This window comes from Perognathus longimembris, chromosome 17 (assembly GCF_023159225.1).
Source record: "Perognathus longimembris pacificus isolate PPM17 chromosome 17, ASM2315922v1, whole genome shotgun sequence".
Taxonomy (NCBI): domain Eukaryota; kingdom Metazoa; phylum Chordata; class Mammalia; order Rodentia; family Heteromyidae; genus Perognathus; species Perognathus longimembris.
This window is the reverse complement of record NC_063177.1, coordinates 27,742,204-27,760,480: the sequence shown is the minus strand read 5'-3', so window position 1 is coordinate 27,760,480 and position 18,277 is coordinate 27,742,204. Positions and strand designations below refer to the sequence as shown.

At 40.9% G+C, this 18,277-nt stretch overlaps 2 protein-coding genes across 5 annotated transcripts in view; both read right to left on the bottom strand.

Moving 5' to 3' along the window:
* Positions 1 to 16,493, bottom strand: part of Trim37 (tripartite motif containing 37) — a 94,882-nt gene extending 78,389 nt beyond the window's left edge. For all 4 annotated transcript variants that reach the window (XM_048367097.1, XM_048367094.1, XM_048367098.1 and 1 more), the window contains exons 1-6: positions 16,084 to 16,493; positions 14,125 to 14,226; positions 11,180 to 11,220; positions 8,394 to 8,510; positions 5,906 to 5,993; positions 2,958 to 3,080 (exon numbers count right to left, since the gene is read on the bottom strand). In XM_048367097.1, coding sequence (XP_048223054.1) covers positions 2,958 to 3,080; positions 5,906 to 5,993; positions 8,394 to 8,510; positions 11,180 to 11,220; positions 14,125 to 14,226; positions 16,084 to 16,104 — 492 coding nt within the window. In that variant the 5' untranslated portion in view covers positions 16,105 to 16,493. The remainder of the gene's footprint in view (positions 1 to 2,957; positions 3,081 to 5,905; positions 5,994 to 8,393; positions 8,511 to 11,179; positions 11,221 to 14,124; positions 14,227 to 16,083) is intronic.
* Ska2 (spindle and kinetochore associated complex subunit 2) overlaps positions 4,330 to 18,277 on the bottom strand; it is a 37,225-nt gene continuing 23,277 nt past the window's right edge. The window contains exon 6 of the transcript XR_007213834.1: positions 4,330 to 4,341. The gene's annotated coding sequence lies outside the window, so the exon portion shown is untranslated. The remainder of the gene's footprint in view (positions 4,342 to 18,277) is intronic.

Here is an 18,277-nt window from a genome sequence, read left to right as displayed (position 1 = left end):
GATAATGAAATTTGAATTTAGGGCCTCACGCAGCTGCTCTACCATTTGAACCATACATACCTCCAGCACGTTTTTGCATTGGTTATTTCCAAGATAGGGCTAACTTCATGTCCAGGCTGGGTTGGACTTGGATCCTTTATGTATTTCCCTTTGTCACTGATAGGCACAAAAGCTAGACCCAGGCACTATGTTTCCCCTATAACTGGGGATCACAGGCTCAACAGTATTCAGCTTTTCTTCAACTTTTTCTTGAACCTAGATCCTTTCAAATCTCCACCTCACAAGTAGATAGAAGTACAGACTTGGACCATCATACCCAAAAATTGATGAGTAAAGATTGGGAGAATCAAGAGTTGAGGACACATTCACAGGACCCCACCTAAACCAACCTCAGCCGTGCTGGCAACTTACAAATTTAAGGATTGCTGATCCAGACTAGTCTGGCCAAAAACCAAGACCTTATCTTAAAAGTAACCAGAGCCTAAAAGTCTACAGGTATGGCTCCAAGTGGAAGAGTGCCTGTCTACCACGTATGAAGCACTGAAATAAAACAATAGTACTGCCAAAAAATAAATAAAACCTAAGTATATATATAATAATTTAATAGACATTTAAACAGAAAGCACTATAATTACAAAACTGGTTTAGGTGACAGATACACAGGCTATATATAAAGCTTCACTTACATCCCTGATAGAAAACTTTTTTTGGGTTGGGGGTCAGTTATGAAACTTGAACTGAGGGCCTGGGTGCTGTCCCTGAGCCTCTTTGTGCTCAAGGGTAGCACCATACCACTTGAGCCACAACAACACTTCTGGGTTTTTTTGAGTGGCTAATTGGAGATAAGAGTCTCACTGGGACTTTTTGCACAGGCTGGCTTCAAACCATGATCCTCAGATCTCAACCTATTGAGTAGCTGGGATTACAGGTATGAACCACTGGCACCTGGCAGAAAACAACTTTTTTTAAGAAAAAAAAAGGTCGGGGCTGGGAATATGGCCTAGTGGCAAGAGTGCTTGCCTCCTACACATAAGGCTCTCGGTTTGATTCCCCAGCACCACATATATGGAAAATGGCCAGAAGGGGCGCTGTGGCTCAGGTGGCAGAGCCTTGAGCGGGAAGAAGCCAGGGATGGTGCTCAGGCCCTGAGTCCAAGGCCCAGGACTGGCCAAAAAAAAAAAGAAAAAGAAAAAAAAGGTCCATATCCTGAAAAAAAAAAATCTTTAAAGTCATACTAGCCAGGTAACTGGAGGCTCACACATGTAATACTAGCTACTCAGGAGACTGAGATGTAAGGATCACAGTTCAAACTTAAGTCTAGGCAGGAAAGCCTGTAAGACTCTTATCTCCAATTAACCATCAAAAAGCTGGAAATGGAGGTGTGGCTCAAGTAGTAGAGTGCTGGTCTTGAGCAAAAAAGCTGAGAGTGCTTTATGTTCAAGCTCCAGGACTGGCACCAAAAAAAAGGGGGAAGGGGCTGGGAATGTGGCCTAGTGGCAAAGTGTTTGCCTCGTATACATGAAAGGCCTGGGTTCGATGCCTCAGCACCAAATATATAGAAAAAAGCTGAAGTGGTGCTGCCAGGGACAGTGCTCAGGCCCTGAGTTCAAGCCCCAGGACTGGTAAAAAAACAAAACTAAACTAAAAGGCCAATATTTACTCTGCTTACTTTAGTTAAATGTTTTTCATTTTTTTTTCTAAGAACTATATACAGATCAGTTTTTCTCAAGGTTGCATAGTATATGCAATGTTTTTAATTGGCACACCACAGAAAACAAAATAATCCTTCCTATACTTACTATATAAATATAAAAAGAATTTCAACCAAGATTAAGAGAAAAAGTAGGGCTGGGGATATAGCCTAGTGGCAAGAGTGCCTGCCTCATATACACGAGGCCCTAGGTTCGATTCCCCAGCACCACATATACAGAAAACGGCCAGAAGCGGCGCTGTGGCTCAAGTGGCAGAGTGCTAGCCTTGAGCGGGAAGAAGCCAGGGACAGTGCTCAGGCCCTGAGTCCAAGGCCCAGGACTGGCCAAAAAAAAAAAAAAAAGAGAAAAAGTAGTTAAGTGAAGGCCAAATAGAAACCATCCAGTGTGCTTCATTTTTCAAAATGACTATTATCATACAATATTATTTTCTATATGCAGGGGTAGGGTATTGATTTGGTGTACGATGGGACAGATACACATGCTTTTCTCAAGTGCTTTCTATCAACTGCCTATAGCTTATACCTGTACTGATATTTTTTTTCTGGCTCACAAATTATGTTATAAATGGACAAATGGTCCTTTAAAAAAAAAAGGTTTCCTATCCCTCAACTGTAAAGAATGTTGCAAATGATGATGCAAATCTTAATCCTGAAAAGAAAACATCTGTCCTTAAGAATAATATACAAATCTTATTTATAGCTATCATTCTGGGAGCTACAAACAATATATTCCAAAAGTATAGTATTTTTTTGGAGCCTATCACATTTCCTCACAGAAATAACATTCTAAATTACATGTTACTCACCAAAAGTAACCTATAAAGTGCCTTAAAAATAGTCTTCTTTAACTCAGTGAAAGGAAAAACTTCCCCAAATGTGGGGGATTCAAATTAATAACAATGACTATACAAGACCAATATTGATTGCTTAAAAGTCAGTTGTTGGGGGTAAAAAGGAATCAACTACTCGCTGTAATAAGCAGACATACAGACTCACTAATTGACCTTTTAATTCTGCAGAAAAGATCTCTGGCTTCAATTGCTTCTGTATACACCAGGACTTTAAATGTAAATTCCTCAGCTACTCTGAAGTTGCTAAGATTATCTCTATCATCTATCATCTATCTATCTCTACACACACATATTCAAACTTACAATCTTTATTTCAACATCTATTGATTTATGTAATTATACACAGAGAATTACAGAATATAAAAATGTTGATGATCTTTTAGTGGTTATCTTACCACTTCTTGAACCAAGCTGATCAGTTCCATGAGACGTCGACGAAGCTTGGCTACCTCCTCATTCACTTTAGTGACATGCTGTTCATAAATCTCTGCCAAGGGTTTAAAGGTATGTCCACCATGCTATTTAAATTAATAAACGTAATTTTAGAACATTTTTTACATATCTGTTACATTTACTAACTTATTCATTTATACTTATTTTAACACTCTATGAACAATTATAAACTGGTAAATATTTTCAAATAAATCTTGTCTTTTTATTATTAAAGTGGGCAAGGGCTTGTAAAAAAATTACTTGACCTTGTGGGATTTCTGATAAAACTATAAGTACTGGACATTTGTAAAATGTTCATTTTTACCTAGAAATCTTAACTCATCAAAGAGAACCAGGGGCTGGGGATATAGCCTAGTGGCAAGAGTGCCTGTCTCGGATACACGAGGCCCTAGGTTCGATTCCCCAGCACCACATATACAGAAAACGGCCAGAAGCGGCGCTGTGGCTCAAGTGGCAGAGTGCTAGCCTTGAGCGGGAAGAAGCCAGGGACAGTGCTCAGGCCCTGAGTCCAAGGCCCAGGACTGGCCAAAAAAAAAAAAAAAAAGAGAGAACCAAAATCCTGTGCGGGGATATAGCATATGTGTGTGAAGTCTCAGCACCACTACCTTCCAAAAAACCACAGACTACAAAACTTCCAACTACAATCCAAACAATCTGTTACAAACTTACCAGCCACTCTACTTCTAGTTAACACTAGCCCTCTTTCATGTCCTCCAATTTCTTCTAGGACTTTGCAAAAATTACTTCTCCTTATTCAAAAGTAATTCTTCATCTACTATCTCAGCAGCTCTTAATTTCTACTCATCCTTTGGAGCTTAGTTCAAATCCCCTCACACAATTATGCCCTATCATCAAATCTCCATATTCTTAAAATTTATCACACCATATTCAATTGTTTGATTATCTGTCTCAGGCATTACCAAATCCCCATTCTTGAATACAGTTAAGTTAGAGCTCAGTATACACAATTAACAAAAGCAATGAATTGATTTTTCTCTTTTTTTTTTCCAGTGCGTAGTGGGGCTTGAACTCTGGACCTGAACCCTGTCCCTGAGCTCTTCAGCTCAAGGCTAGTACTCTACCATTTGAGCCACAGCACCACTAAGGTAAGAATCTCATGGGCTTTCCTGCCTAGGCTGGCTTTGTAATGTGATCCACAGATCTCAGCCTCCTGAGTAGCTAGGATTACAGCTCAAAGAACTGATTTCTAAACTACAAAAATTTAGCCCAGGCACCGGTGGCTCACCCTCTAATATTAGCTCCTCTAGGGCCAGGAGACTGAAAGATTATAGTTCAACACTAACCAGGGCAATAAAGTCCACAAAACTTTTTGTTTTTGCTGGTCCTGGTGCTGGTCCTGGGCTCTGTCCCTGAGTCTCTCTGTGCTCTACCACTTGAGCCACGGGATACTTCCAGCTTTTTCTGTTTGTGTGGTACTGAGGAATTGAACCCAGGGCTTCATGCATGCTAGACAAGCACTTACCACTTGCCACTAAGCCATGTCCCCAAACCCACCAAACTCTTTTATTCCAAATTACTCACAAAAAAAAAAAAAAAACACAAAAAAACAGAAGTGGAGCTGTGGCTCAAGTGGTAGAGCCTTAGCCCTGAGCAAAAAACCTCAGGGACAGCACCTAGGCCTCAGGACTGTCATCAAAAAAATAAAAAGCACAGTGATAGAAGACTTTCAAATTAGTGTTAAAAATCCAGTTGCGGGCTGGGAAAATGGCCTAGTGGTAGAGTGCTTGCCTCATATACACAAAGCCCTGGGTTTGATTCCTCAGCACCACATATATAGAAAAAGTCGGAAGTGGAGCTGTGGCTCAAGTGGTACTAGCAAGTGCCAGCCTTGAGCAAAAAGAACCCAGGGACAGTGCTCAGGCCGTGAGTTCAAGCCCTAGGACTGGAAAAAAAAAAAAAAAAACAGAACAAGCAAAAAAAAAAATCCAGTTGCATTCAGCTTAAAGAATGTTTTGGCACTAAAAACATTTTTACAGTCGGAACTATGGCCTAGTTGTAGAGTGCTTGCCTCGCATACATATGAAGCCTTGGGTTCGATTCCTCAGCACCACCTATATAGAAAAAGCCAGAAGTGGCACTGTGGCTCAAGTGGTAAAGTGCTAGCCTTGAGGAAAAAGAAGCCAGAGACAGTGCTCAGACCCTGATTTTAGGTCCCAAGACTGGAAAAAAATAAAAATAATTTTAAAAATTGAAAGCCAGGTGTGGTAGACCTGCCTAAAGTCTCACTTATTGGAAAGACAAGAGGCAGGAGGACTGCTAAAGCCCAGGAATTCTAAATAAAGCATGGGCAACATATTGAGAAATTGCCTCAACAAACGAAAACAAAAATCTACATTGGAAAGAAATTAAAGAAACTAAAAGGTGAGGAAAAAAATATTTTTCTTATATATTCTAAGAACATTTTACTATTTTACAAGTGATTAAATTCTTGATTCATTTTAAAGCAATTAAAATTAGGCCAATATATCAAAGCAACTGACCTTTAATCAAAGAAAAGATCTTGATACTGTAACAAAGATTTGGAAATGATTACAGAATAAGGTATATAGCTCACTAATAAAAGCACACGCACACACACGTATGTGTATGCTTTAAGGTATTAGGTTAAAATATTTGTATGAGAAAACATCAAACAGTACTCAAGTTACCACTCAAGGAGGTTCTTCTAAAATAATAGAAAGTACAATACCTTTAATAAGGCACACACAAAGCTGGTTAATTTTAATTGTGTTTTTTTTTGCTACATCTCCATCCCCATTTTAGTTCTTTATAAGGTAAAATGACATTATTTTCATTCCAAATGAAAGAAGTATTTTAATATCTTCCAGTTATCGAACTGAAGAGAACACACTGAATTTGTTCTACTTACCATTCCTCCCCAAAGTGCACATTGATGGCAGATACACTTCTTACAAGTCCAGCAAAATACACTAAGTTTTTCATGATGATTTTCACATCTATACATTATGAAGAGAAAATACAGTTATAAACTGAAATAAAATTACTTAAATACATAAGGGCAAACAAGTCACTCATTTTAAATGACTGTCTCAGGGAACACAATATAAAGCATCATCCCATTATACATGGACAATTTTATTTATTAATTTTTGTTGGTCGTGGGGCTTGAACTCTGAGCCTGGGCAGTGTCCCTGAGTTCTTTAGCTCAAGGCTAGCACTCTACCATTTGAGCCACAGGGCCACTTCCGTTTTTCTAGTGGTTAACTGGAGGGTAAGTCTTACAGACTTTCCTGACCAGGCTGGCTTTGAACCAAGAGCCTTAGATCTCAGCCTCCTGAGTAGCTAGGTAGGACTAAAGGCACAAGCCACTGGCATCTGGCTGGACAAAAATATTTTTTTTAATTTCAACTGTCATTTATTATCTTTTTAAAAATTATATGCCCAGCCAGGCATCCTGGCACCGCCTATAACCCCCGCATCTGGGAGGCAGAAGCAGAATATCCAGTTAAGAGGCCAGCCTGGGCTACACAGTGAGACCTTGTTTCAGAACCTGCAAGAGTCCTGGGGTCACAGACATTGGTCTCACCATTCCAGCTCCACTAATGGGTCCCCAGATGAACCTGAGGATAGTAGACTGTCCGGAGGACTAGTCTCAAAGACTGCAACCTGGTCTTAATGACTTCCAGTGGACAAGTGAAAATCGCACCAATTGTGCCCCGCACCCGCCGGCGAAGAGGTGAAGCAGGGTGTTCTTGTTCTGCTGAGTGTCGGTCGCCATGGCCACGCCGGCTCTGCGGCCTGCTGCAGCTGCTCACGGGATACACGAGGTCGTCGGGTCCACTGCCCAGCAGCTTTCAGGCGGCCGACGATGCCCCCATGCCACGCGCACGAGCCAGGCCGAGACTGAGTGTAGCAGGAGCCTGCCCCTCTCAGACCTCCAAGGAGTCTAGCGCTCGGAGTCATGTGGCAGGGGCCGGGCCGTGACGTCACGCGCCTGGACAAAATTTTTGAAGTACTATTTTATGTAATCAAAACTTTACAGATGGCTGGGAATGTGGCTTAGTGGAAGAGTGCTTGCCGGCATGCATAAATCCCTAGGTTCGATTCTTCAGTACCACATACACAAAAAAAGCCGGAAGTGGCACTGTGGCTCCAGTGGTAGAGTGCTACCCTTAAGCACAAAAAAGAAACTCAAGGACAGAGCCCAGGCCCGGAGTTTAAGCCCCAGGACTGGCAAAACAAGAAAACAAACAAAAAACCTTTATAGGCATGTTAAACTAAAGGTTTGTTTTAAATAAAATAGCACTTCCTACAGCATTACAAATTAAAAATATTATCCTATTACTCCATTTTGGGGTAATAGTAATCAGATTGATACGTCAGAAAATACATCAACATCAGCATGAGTTCATTTACAAACACATTTCTTAGAAAAAATAATGAACCCATATGAACTGTACAATGTACTGTAATACCAGATCCCTACAGGAAATAAACACTGAATTTTAAGTTTTCTCTTAAATCAGATAGCCACAGACAAAACAATGAAGTTTAACTCTTATGGACTCAATCATGCCCACTACAAAATTCCTATGTTGAAGCCTTAACTTACAATATGACTGTATTTGAACTATGAAGTAATGAAGTAATTGAGTTTATGTAAGGTTATAAAGTAGAGACTTAGGCTAAGTGTAGTGGTGTATACTCAGGAAGATGAGACAGAAGGGTGGTAAATTTGAGGCTGGCATGGGGTACAAATTGAATACACTGTATACATTTATGGAAATATCACAAAAAATCCCTTTGCACTATTAATATATGCAAGTAAATCATGTAACATAAGATATTCATTCATTCTTGTCCTGAAGAGATCCCGCTCCCATAGCAATCTCAAACAATGAGTTAACACTATATTATTATTGAGGTCCCTTAAACAGTTATGTAGAAATAAGATATTTGCCACTGCATCTCTGTAATTTAGTATTAACTTTGTATGCATGTGTATATACAAAGCCTAAGTATTTCATAAATAATAATTAAATGAACCATTTAATATTGATCTGATTTAATATCAACTATTTATATTAAATATAAATTAGATGCTTAAATATGCTTAATATAAATTTGTTTAGGTTAATATTTAATAGACAACAGAGTGAAAGTAAATCATTTTAAATATTAACACACAGAAGCATCAGACAAATATAAATAACTAAAAGAGATCTACCAATATAGTGACATTAGGGCTTAGTGGTTCAATCTTTGTGCACACACATGCATACACCATATACCATACACACATTCACACAATCATTTATATATAGGTGTGTATATGTCATTAAAACAGCAAATGACAAAAACGATTAAATGCTGAACAAAAAATATTGATAACATACTTGTCCTTTTCATTTTCTTCATGTTTGGTGAGGCTGCAGAGTTGTAGAGTATCAAGCTGTTGTGTTACTTCTTCTGCCCAACGACAATTTACTAGTTCTCGGAGCTGAAGTGGAGCACTGGTAAAAAAAAAAAATCATTATTTCTCACTCAGAAATTTGAATTATTGAAAACAAATACAGTCCTCAATATAAAGCTCACAATCATACTCACACCACAACATTACTAAAATAATAACAAGACTTGGGCACTAATGGTTCATACCTGTAGTCTTAGCTATTCAGGAGGCTGAGATCTGAGGATCTTAGTTTGAAACCAGTCCAGGCAGGAAAATCCATGAGACTCTTACCTCCAATTAACCACCAAAAAGTCAAAAGTGAAGCTGTGACTCATGGCAGAGCACTAGCCTTGAGCAAAAAAAGCTCAGAGCCAGTGGCCAAGCCCTGAGTTCAAGCCCCAGAGCCAGCCCCCCAAAATAAAACAAAATAACATCAAGAAAAGCTAGGCATAACCTCTCTGTACATCAGTTTTATAATAAAAAATTAAAAAAAAGAAAAAAGCTAGGCATAGATGTGCATACTAGGAATCACAAATCCAAGGCTAGCTTGGACTATACATATCAAGTTGTAGGCTAGCCTGTGATACACTGAGATGTTGCCTCAAAAGAAGAAAATAAAAAACACAAGACAAGTCCGCTATCAAAAACACAATACAAGTCCGCTTTGCAACTTGTTTTTATAACATTAACTAAAAACAAAAATCTAACTAAAGAAAAATATTAACAAATGAGATTATAGATCAAATTTTCAAATCCTTAGACTAAATTTATAATGTTCAAAAAGCTAGTCACACCACTTAATGAGCAAATGCACACCTGGGCCCGGTACTGATGTCTCACACTACATAGCTACTGAGGAGGGTGAGATCTGATGATCTCAGTTCCAACCAGCCTGGGCAGGAAAGTCAATGAGACTCTCATCTTCAATTTGGCACCAAAAAAAAGCCAGAAGTACAGCTGTGGCTCAAGTGGGAAAATACTAGCCTTGAGCAAAAAAGCTCAAGCTCAAGACAGTCAGTACCCAGGCCCTGAGTTCAAGCTCTTGGACCTGCACCAATAATAAATAAGTAAATAAAATTAAGGTACAGTGCACCAGGCCTGTTTCAAGTCCCAAGATCAGAGAGGGGGGAAAAAAGCAAACTTGGGCTTAATCCCCAGTATCACTAGCCACACTTCCTTTTTGCTCAAGGCTAGCACTCTGCCATTTGAGCCACAGCGCCCCTTCTGGACGTTTTCTGTATATGTGGTGCTGGGGAATCGAACCCAGGGCCTCATGTATACGAGGCAAGCTCTCTCGCCACTAGGCCATATCCCCAGCCCTCACATACAACTTTTTAAAAACTGTTTTCTGCCATTTCTGGGGCTTGAACTCAGAGCCAGGGTACTCTTCCTGAGCTTCTTTTACTCAAGGCTAGCTAACTCTACCACTTGAGCCACAGCACCACCTCTGGCTTTTTGTTTATGTGGTACTGAGGAATCAAACCTAGGGCTTCATGCATGCTAGGCAAGCACTCTAACCAATAAGCTACATTCCCAGCCCTAAGAAAATGTTCTAAGTTCAAGGTGAGCATGATAGTGCATGCTGATAATCCCAGCACTCAGGAAGCTGTGAGACAGAAGGATCACAAGTTCAAGACCAGATTGGGCTATATAAAAAGATCTCATGTCACATAATAAGTTAAATAAAATTAATTACAGTCACACAAGGCACATTTCAAGTGCTCAATATTACACATGGTTAGTGGCTACCATACTGGACTGTGTAGACACAAAATATTCTCTTCATTATAGAAAGTTATATTTAATTGTCCTGATCTTCTCACAAGCCAATGTGAGAGAAAGTAAACAATACATGAAAAAAGTGCGAAAATGGCACTCTGGCATAACATAAAACAAAATAAATGTTTTTCAATGTGGGCACACAGAAATCGAAGTATAGTTATACAGTGGATTGTCTGTTATTTGTTTGTTTATTTTTGCCAGTCCTGGGGCTTGAACTCAGGGCCTGAGCACTATCCCTGGCTTCTTTTTGCTCAAGGCCAGCACTCTATCACTTAAGCCATAGCACCACTTCCAGCTTTTTCTGTATATGTGGTGCTAAGGAATCGAACCCAGGGCTTCATGCATGCTAGGCAAGGACTCTACCCTAGGTCACATTCCTGGGAGCCTTGTTATTTATTTTTAAATAGCTCTATGTGCACACACGCCATCAAAGGAGAGATAACATTCTTACATAAAGCAAATTATAAAACCATATTATCTCTGTAAGAGGTTTAAGAAAAAGCATACATATATGCAGATAAATGTATTTGTATCAGTATATGCATAAATGTGGGTGGAATAAATACTATATCTAACAATTTCTTTTGAATGTTATTTTTTCATAAGATAGGTATGAAATATTAGAGACAAAAGCCTTTTTACTTTATATTTCTCCCTAGTGGGATTTTTAAGCTAGAAGTGCTTACATTTTTGTTTAAATTATAAAAAGAAGCAGTAAGTAAAAGAAAGGGTATAACATATCAAACAATGGAATGCACCTACATAAAAACCTAAGTCTCTCCATTTCTTTTTAATAGAAACATAATTGTCTATTCAATCATATTCATAAGAAAGAAATGTGACAACTTGCAGGAAAAAAAAACTTGCCTTTATGAATTCTAGGGCATACTCTGACTCTATGGTCATATTATTTTCCAAATACACAAGTAATTGTAACAAAACACTTACCGGCAATGAGGACATTGAGCTCTCTGCTCTGTCAGCCAGCGCTAAGAAGGTAAAAGAATTAAGACTTTTACCGTAAAAACACAATTACTTTAATATATATTTAATGTTAATAAACCAAAGTTAATGATTTAACTGTAGTGCAAAAATTTAATCTTACAAATACAGAAGTAACAAGTAATCTATCATCACAAGAACAAACTTTCAAAAGACACAGTTAACCCAAAACTGTCAAGAAGATACTCTCCCATGGGAAAGGAGTAATTCTCAAACTTGGTCTCACAAGGAAGATGTAACATTCACAAAAATGATACTGTCACTATCCACTCAAAAATAAACCACAGCAATGCTATGTTTCTAACTAATAAATGAAATTTCTGAATATAAGATTTTACTTAATTTGTTTTTTGAGAAGTAACTATTCTAATATATATACAAATTAGACCTAAAGTATGAATAAAGATACAATTTTCTCAAATTCTTAAAAGAATTATATAACTGTAACCCCTCTGTACATCACCTTTATAATAACATGTTGTTGTTTGTCATTTGTGGGGCTTTTGAACTCTGGGCCTAGAAGATGTCTCTGAGCTTCTTTTGCTCAAGGCAAGCACTCTACCTCGAGTCACAGCCACTTCCGGTTTTTCAGTAGTTTACTGGAGATAAGAGTCTCATAGGGATTTTTCTGCTTGCTGGCTGGCTTTGAACTGCAGTCCTCAGATCTGAGCCTCCTGAGTAACTAGGACTACAGGCATGAGCCTGGCTTAATTTAATTCTTTAAATAACATTAGATTGAAGGCAGTAATGGTGGTTCATTTCTGTAATCCTAGCTACTCAGGAGGCTGAGATCTGAAGATTGTGGTTTGAAACCAGCTCTGGAGAGAAGTCCAAATGAAACTAATCTCCAATAAAAGTCAGAAGTGGAGGTGTCTCAAGTGATAACATCAGTCTTAAGTGGAAATAACTAAACAAGAATGAGGCCCTGAGTGCAAGTTCTAGTACCAGAAAAAAAAAAAAAAGGGCAAAGACTAGAGATGTAGACCAAATGCTAGACCACCTGCTGGCTCATGCCTTTAATTCTAGCTACTCAGGAGGCTGAGATCTGAGGACCACAGTTAAAAGCCAGCCCTAGCCCAAGAAGAAGTTTGCAAGACTCTTTAACTCCAACTCAACACCAGAAAACCACAAGTGGCACTGTGGCTCAAAGCAGTAGAGTGCTAGCTAGCCTTGAGTGAAAAAGCTTAGGGATATCAGTATGGGATCAGTTGTGAATCTCTCAGGAGGTAAGGAGACAAAGGGGGAGGAGAAGACGCAGAAGGTTTAGAATGAGGAGGAAGAGCAGAGTCCTCAATGTTGAATAGAGGGATCAGGCACTTCAGGTTCAGGAAGAGGCTCCAGGCTCTTAGGTGATTTGGCAGGGCCGGGCTGCCCACGTGCTAGGAGGATAGAATAAATTGAGCAGGACTGGCAGAGAGCATAAGCATGGAGAGCGAAGGTCTGAACGTACAGAATCTCTGACCATTTACCACTGCATTAGTAGAAATTGTCCAAATCTCTGAGAACATTATAAGTGAAAGTTCCATTTTAGGGCCATTGAGACCAACTGTCTAGCCTATACTGTGACCAGACTTGACTGCAATAAAGATAAGGTGTTTTGGCTTTATAAGGGAAAAAAGAAAAAGCTCAGGGACAGTGCCCAGGCCCTGAGTTCAAGCCCCATGACTGACAAAAAAAAAAAAGAGTAAATAAACTGGGTGGATAGGTAGATGGATGGATAGGGGTCACATGCACAGAAGACCTTCATCCACCATACAGGACTTTCATCCAAACCACCAGACTCTACCAATTAATTATGACAATGAAAGCTAATTACCTAATCTCTGTAGCTTCAGTTCTACCATTTATAAAATGCAGATATGTGCTAAGTGTATTGGTTGATATTTTAACAATTATAAATTTTAATACTTTATAATTTTTGAAATACTTTGTAGTTTCATTTAATATCTAACTACCATATGTTGTCGAGTGTATTATCTGAATTCGATAGCTAAGGAAACAAAGTTAGGAAAGAATGTCTTTTTTTTGGGGGGGGGATAGTCCTGGGGCTTGGACTCAGGGCCTGAGGACTGTCCCTGGCTTCTTTTTGCTCAAGACTAGCACTCTACCACTTGAGCCACAGTGCCACTTCTGGCTTTTTCTGTTTATGTGGTGCTGAGGAATCGAACCCAGGGTTTCATGCATGCAAGGCAAGCACTCTACCGCTAAACCACATTCCCAGCCCAGAATGTCTCCTTTTATCAGTGTGAAAACACCATATGTAATCTAGTTCTTTTGTGTATAGTATAGTGGCAAATGGGCTCAAGAATTAGACTTACTAGATTTTTAATTCTAGCTCCACCATTCACTAGCTCTGAAACTTGAAGAAAACTGTTATAAATATCACTCTTTTTGTATGTGTATGCCATTACTGGGGCTTGAAATCAGAGCTTGGGCACTCTCTGAGCTTTTGTACTCAAGGTTAGTACTCTGCCACTTTGAGCTACAACTCTGTTTCCAATTTTTTGGTAGTTAATATTAAAATTACAGTGACCTGTTTCCAGAAGTACTTACCTATCTTCAGACATTTCGCTTCAGTTATCACTTCCTGTTTATTCATTCTCACAGTACTAAGCAATACAAATTGGTGTTCTATTAAGACACGTTCGTTTAAGAGACTTTTTTTCATTAAATTTTTATTATCAAACTGATGTACAGAGAGGTTAGTTTCATACCTTAGGCGTTGGATACTTTTCTTGTACTGTTTGTTACTTCCTCTCTCACTCCTCCCTCCCCCCAGAGACATTTTTTAAAAAGGGCACAAAACAAAGAAAAAAATAAGAAAAAAGAAATGGTTAATACTTGAAATACCATATATAAATTAGATGCATGCAAAAAGAAATACAACTTACCCTAATACAGCTGAAGCAACAAAGCTTGGAGCAATGAGGACACAGGCGAGCATCCCGCAATTTCTCCATGCAAATGAAACATCGAAAAACCTCAGCAATGCTCTGAAAATAGTAAATGGTTCTCAGATTAGACCTCCAAGCAAGAGTAAAAGGCATGCTAAAGCTGGGTCACGCCTAATCTTAGCTACTCAGGAAGCTGAGATCTAGGGAAGCCAACTCAGGCAGAAAAGTCCTTGAGACTCTTTTTAAGGGGGGGGAGGGGGGAGGGAAAGCTAATAATTCACTCAACACATTTTTTTTAAGCTGATACCATCCTGTTTTAATTATATTCCCTATCAGAAATTAACTAGTCAAGGCCCAGGATATGTCATTATATCTCCTAGAATATGTGATTTTCCCCTAAGCTTGACAGTAATTCCAAGGAGAAGATATAAAAAACAAGCAACCTTTATTTTGTGCCAGTACTGGGGCTTGAACTCAGGGCTTCTTGATTTCACTCGGCTTTATCTGCTCAGACAGGCACTCAGGAACTTCAGCCATGACTCCACTCCAGCATTTGACTGCATTAAAGATGGAGTCTCTCCACTTTGCTTCTTTGAAGCACTCACCATCCTATCAGATTGCAGCCTAGAGGTTGAAGGCATGGCTGGGTTGGCAAAGTGCTAGCCATTGAGTAAAAGCATCAGATTGCAGCCTCCTGAGTAGCAAGGATTACAGGGTGAGTCACTGACACCAGTGCTCCTTGTGAAAATTTTAATGGCAGCACTATGATGCTTTGGAAGAATAATTTGTACATACAATAATGAAAACAATTATTTTGTGCAACTAATATATGCTAATATAAAAATTCAATTTGTAAGTAGAAGAAGCTATTATTTTTGAAAGCCTCAGTTGAATACATTTAGAAAGTAACTGGCAAGCCTGGGAATAGTGGAACAGCTAGTAATACCAGCACTCCTGAGACTCGGGCAGAAAGATCCTGAGTTCCATGGTAGTTCTTGATGAGAACTCAAAACAAACAAAACAGAAAAGCTGACAGAACCAGAAAATAAATGTATTTATGTATCTTAAGCTCATTTTTACAGTACTTCATTCCAGAAGAAGGAAACACTCCTAAAACCAGAGCAAGCTTAAAAACCTTTGTAATATTTCCACACTAGGAAGTGAGAAAATTACTCCAGTCTAATCATGACTGTAGGGCGAGAATCTGTGCGATGGAGGGTGGACAATAAGACCTTTGGGTTAACTAGTTTCAAGTGCAATCTCTGTTAAGACTATATTAGTTAAAAAGCAGTTTCAGAATTGGGAACTCAAAATTGAACCTTCATTACATAATTATATCCAGTAACCAATCTTTCTTGATGTTCCTAGCCTTTAGGTAAATAAACAACTATGTGAAATCACCTTGCAATATAGTCAGCCAGGTGTGGCGGCATATTCCTATCATTCAGCATTCAAAAGGCTGAGATGGGGGGATTTCCATGCCAGCCTGGACATAACTGAAATCTTGTCTCAAAAAAAACAAAACAAAACAGTTTTATCTTGGAAACTACAGCCAAATAAGGCAGTTTGTGTGGTCTCATTCAATCTAGGACGGCCTGAAGAAGCCTCAAAGTTAAGATTATCCAGTCCCATAGAGATTCGGATCCTCACATACACTTGTAGGAGGTAGCAAATAGCAGGGCTCGTCCATCTGATGAATTTGCAGTTTTGCTCTGCAAAGGCCAGTTGCAAATGTCGAATGGTAGGCGTACAGGTGCCAAGACATCCTCGAAAACGCCAGAACAGGCAGCACCTGACTGCAGAACTGTCCTGGGCCCAAGGTACTTGGGAGAGCTGCAGAATGCGCACTGGGCCAAGACTGTGGGAACGCCGGGGCAAGGCGCCCCGAAAGAAACAACGCTTAGCAGCTGGCGGGAAAGCAGAGCCCCACCCCCACCCCACCCCACCGCCTCTCACCTCCACACTCTGTTCGTCCATTGCCTCCGGCTCCCGGCGGAGCCCGCGACGACCCGCGGAGTCCGTGGTCGGTCCTATTAAGTGACGGCCCGAGGTCGCCAGGTCAACTCGCAGAGAACAGCCCGGAGCCCACGTCAGGGGGCTCCAACAACGGTCCCGCCTGCGCACCCCATCGCTTCAAGTTCGAGGCCGGCTACCCCCATTTCGCCATTTTTAATCGCGCGCCGGTCTTGGGGCGCACAGGCCCGGCGAGCCCCCTTCCTCCCGCCACAGTCACCAGCGGGAGTCGACTGGGGAGCCTGGGCCCACGTGACGCGGACGCGCGCTGGCCGAACCGCCGCGGGAGTCCTGAGGCGCACGCAGGTCGCGGCAGAAGGCGCCACGAAGGGCTCTCAAACACGAACCGTAACCAGGGCAGCCACCCGGGAAGGCGCGGTGCGCATGCGCGCCAGGCGCCGCGGGCGGGGCCGCGTCGAGAGAGGCGGGCGCCTAGATCCCGCGGTGCCGCGGGGGGTGGGGGGGAGTGCGCACACGAGACTTGGTGAGTCGTTGCCGCAGGACGACGTGCCCCGGGCGGGTGGCTGGCGTCCGCGGCGGGGGCCTGGCGCTTCGCCACGCCTTCCCACTCTGCGCGCGGAGGGGCGGGGCCCCCTCGGACCTCAAATTTTAGCGCGCCAAAGTCTGGAGCTGGCTGGCGTGCTGAGGGGCACCCTGGGCTCGGAAGCCATACCCTTGGTGGTCCGACTCGGAGATCGTGGGACGGAGCCTCGGCTCCACGCACCCAGCAAATAGGTAGTCCAGGCCCTCACAGAGAGGCGAAGACTCGGGGTTAATTGTCCTTTCTGTAAGCAGGCGCCCAGATTGCAAGGTTCTTAGTGCTGTGCCTACCGAAGTAAATGAAGTTCCGAAGCTCCAGGCTAAGCCAGGCACCTGTATTCCTAGTTACTCTGGAGGCTGAGATCCGGGAGTCACGGCTCAAATCCGACTGGAGCAAGAAAGTCTGTGAGACTCTTAGCTCCTAGGAACTGTCAGCAAGCCAGAAATAAAGCTGTGGCTCAAAGTGGTAGAGCCACCAGCCCTGAGCACAAAAGCTCAGGAACAGGGCCCAGGCCCTGATTGCAAGCTGCAGGACTAGCCAAAGAAAAAGCAAAGCATTTAGGGTTAAGAAAAAAAATACATATCAAGTTTTTTTTTTTAATTGTCAAGGTGATGTACAGAGGGGTCAGTAAGGTAGTGAGTACATTTCTTGTCATACTTGTTACCTCCTTCCTCATTCTGCTACCTTCCCGTCCCCTGCTTTCGTCGGGTTTTTTTATTTTACTTTCCCAATGGACATGGTCATTCTAATCTACAAAGTTTATCAACTCCACGAACGTTAACAATAAAGCATTTTCTTCCAGGTTGGGCGCATATCAGGTTCTTGAAGTCTTATTTTTCCTTTCTGATTTATTGCCAACAGCTGTTTACACTTGCCCTAACCTAGATTATGCTTGTAGGGAATAATGTCAAAAAAATGAGAATTTCAACTCACTTTAAAAGATTTCACTTCCATAGTAGAGTTCACAAGTACAAGTTCTTTACATTCAAGTCAACAGCATAGCACAAAAACAAAAATTATCAAAATATTCTTGCATATTTTCCCCAAAACGCAAAACAATGTTGAAAATATTTTGCACTAACTTGTGACAGTGAAAAGCTAGAGAAACCTATACAACTAATTAAGGGCTTTTTGCTGTTTGGTTTGGTTTTGCCAGTCCTGGAGCTTGAACTCAGGGCCTGAGCACTGTCCCTCGCTTCTTTTTGCTCAAGGCTAGCACTCTGCCACTTGAGCCACAGCGCCACTTCTGGCTTTTTCTATATGTGGTGCTGAGGAATCGAACCCAGAGCATCATGTATACAAGACGAGCACTTTACCACTAGGCCATATTCCCAACCCAAGGGCTTTTTGTTATAAGCACATTTGGATTTCAGATTATTTAAGTTAAAAAAGTTCTAAATTAGATTTAGAAAGCTAAAATAGGTTAGATAAAATGCCTAATTCAGAGAATTTTAAGTTTTATTTACTGAAGATAAAGGGGATGCAAATCATTGTACAGGTTTCAATTCCAACTAATGAATGGCTATTGAGGAAACAAACAAGCCAGGTGCTGGTGGCTATTGCCAGCAAAATTTTCATGCCAGGAGGCAGAAATCT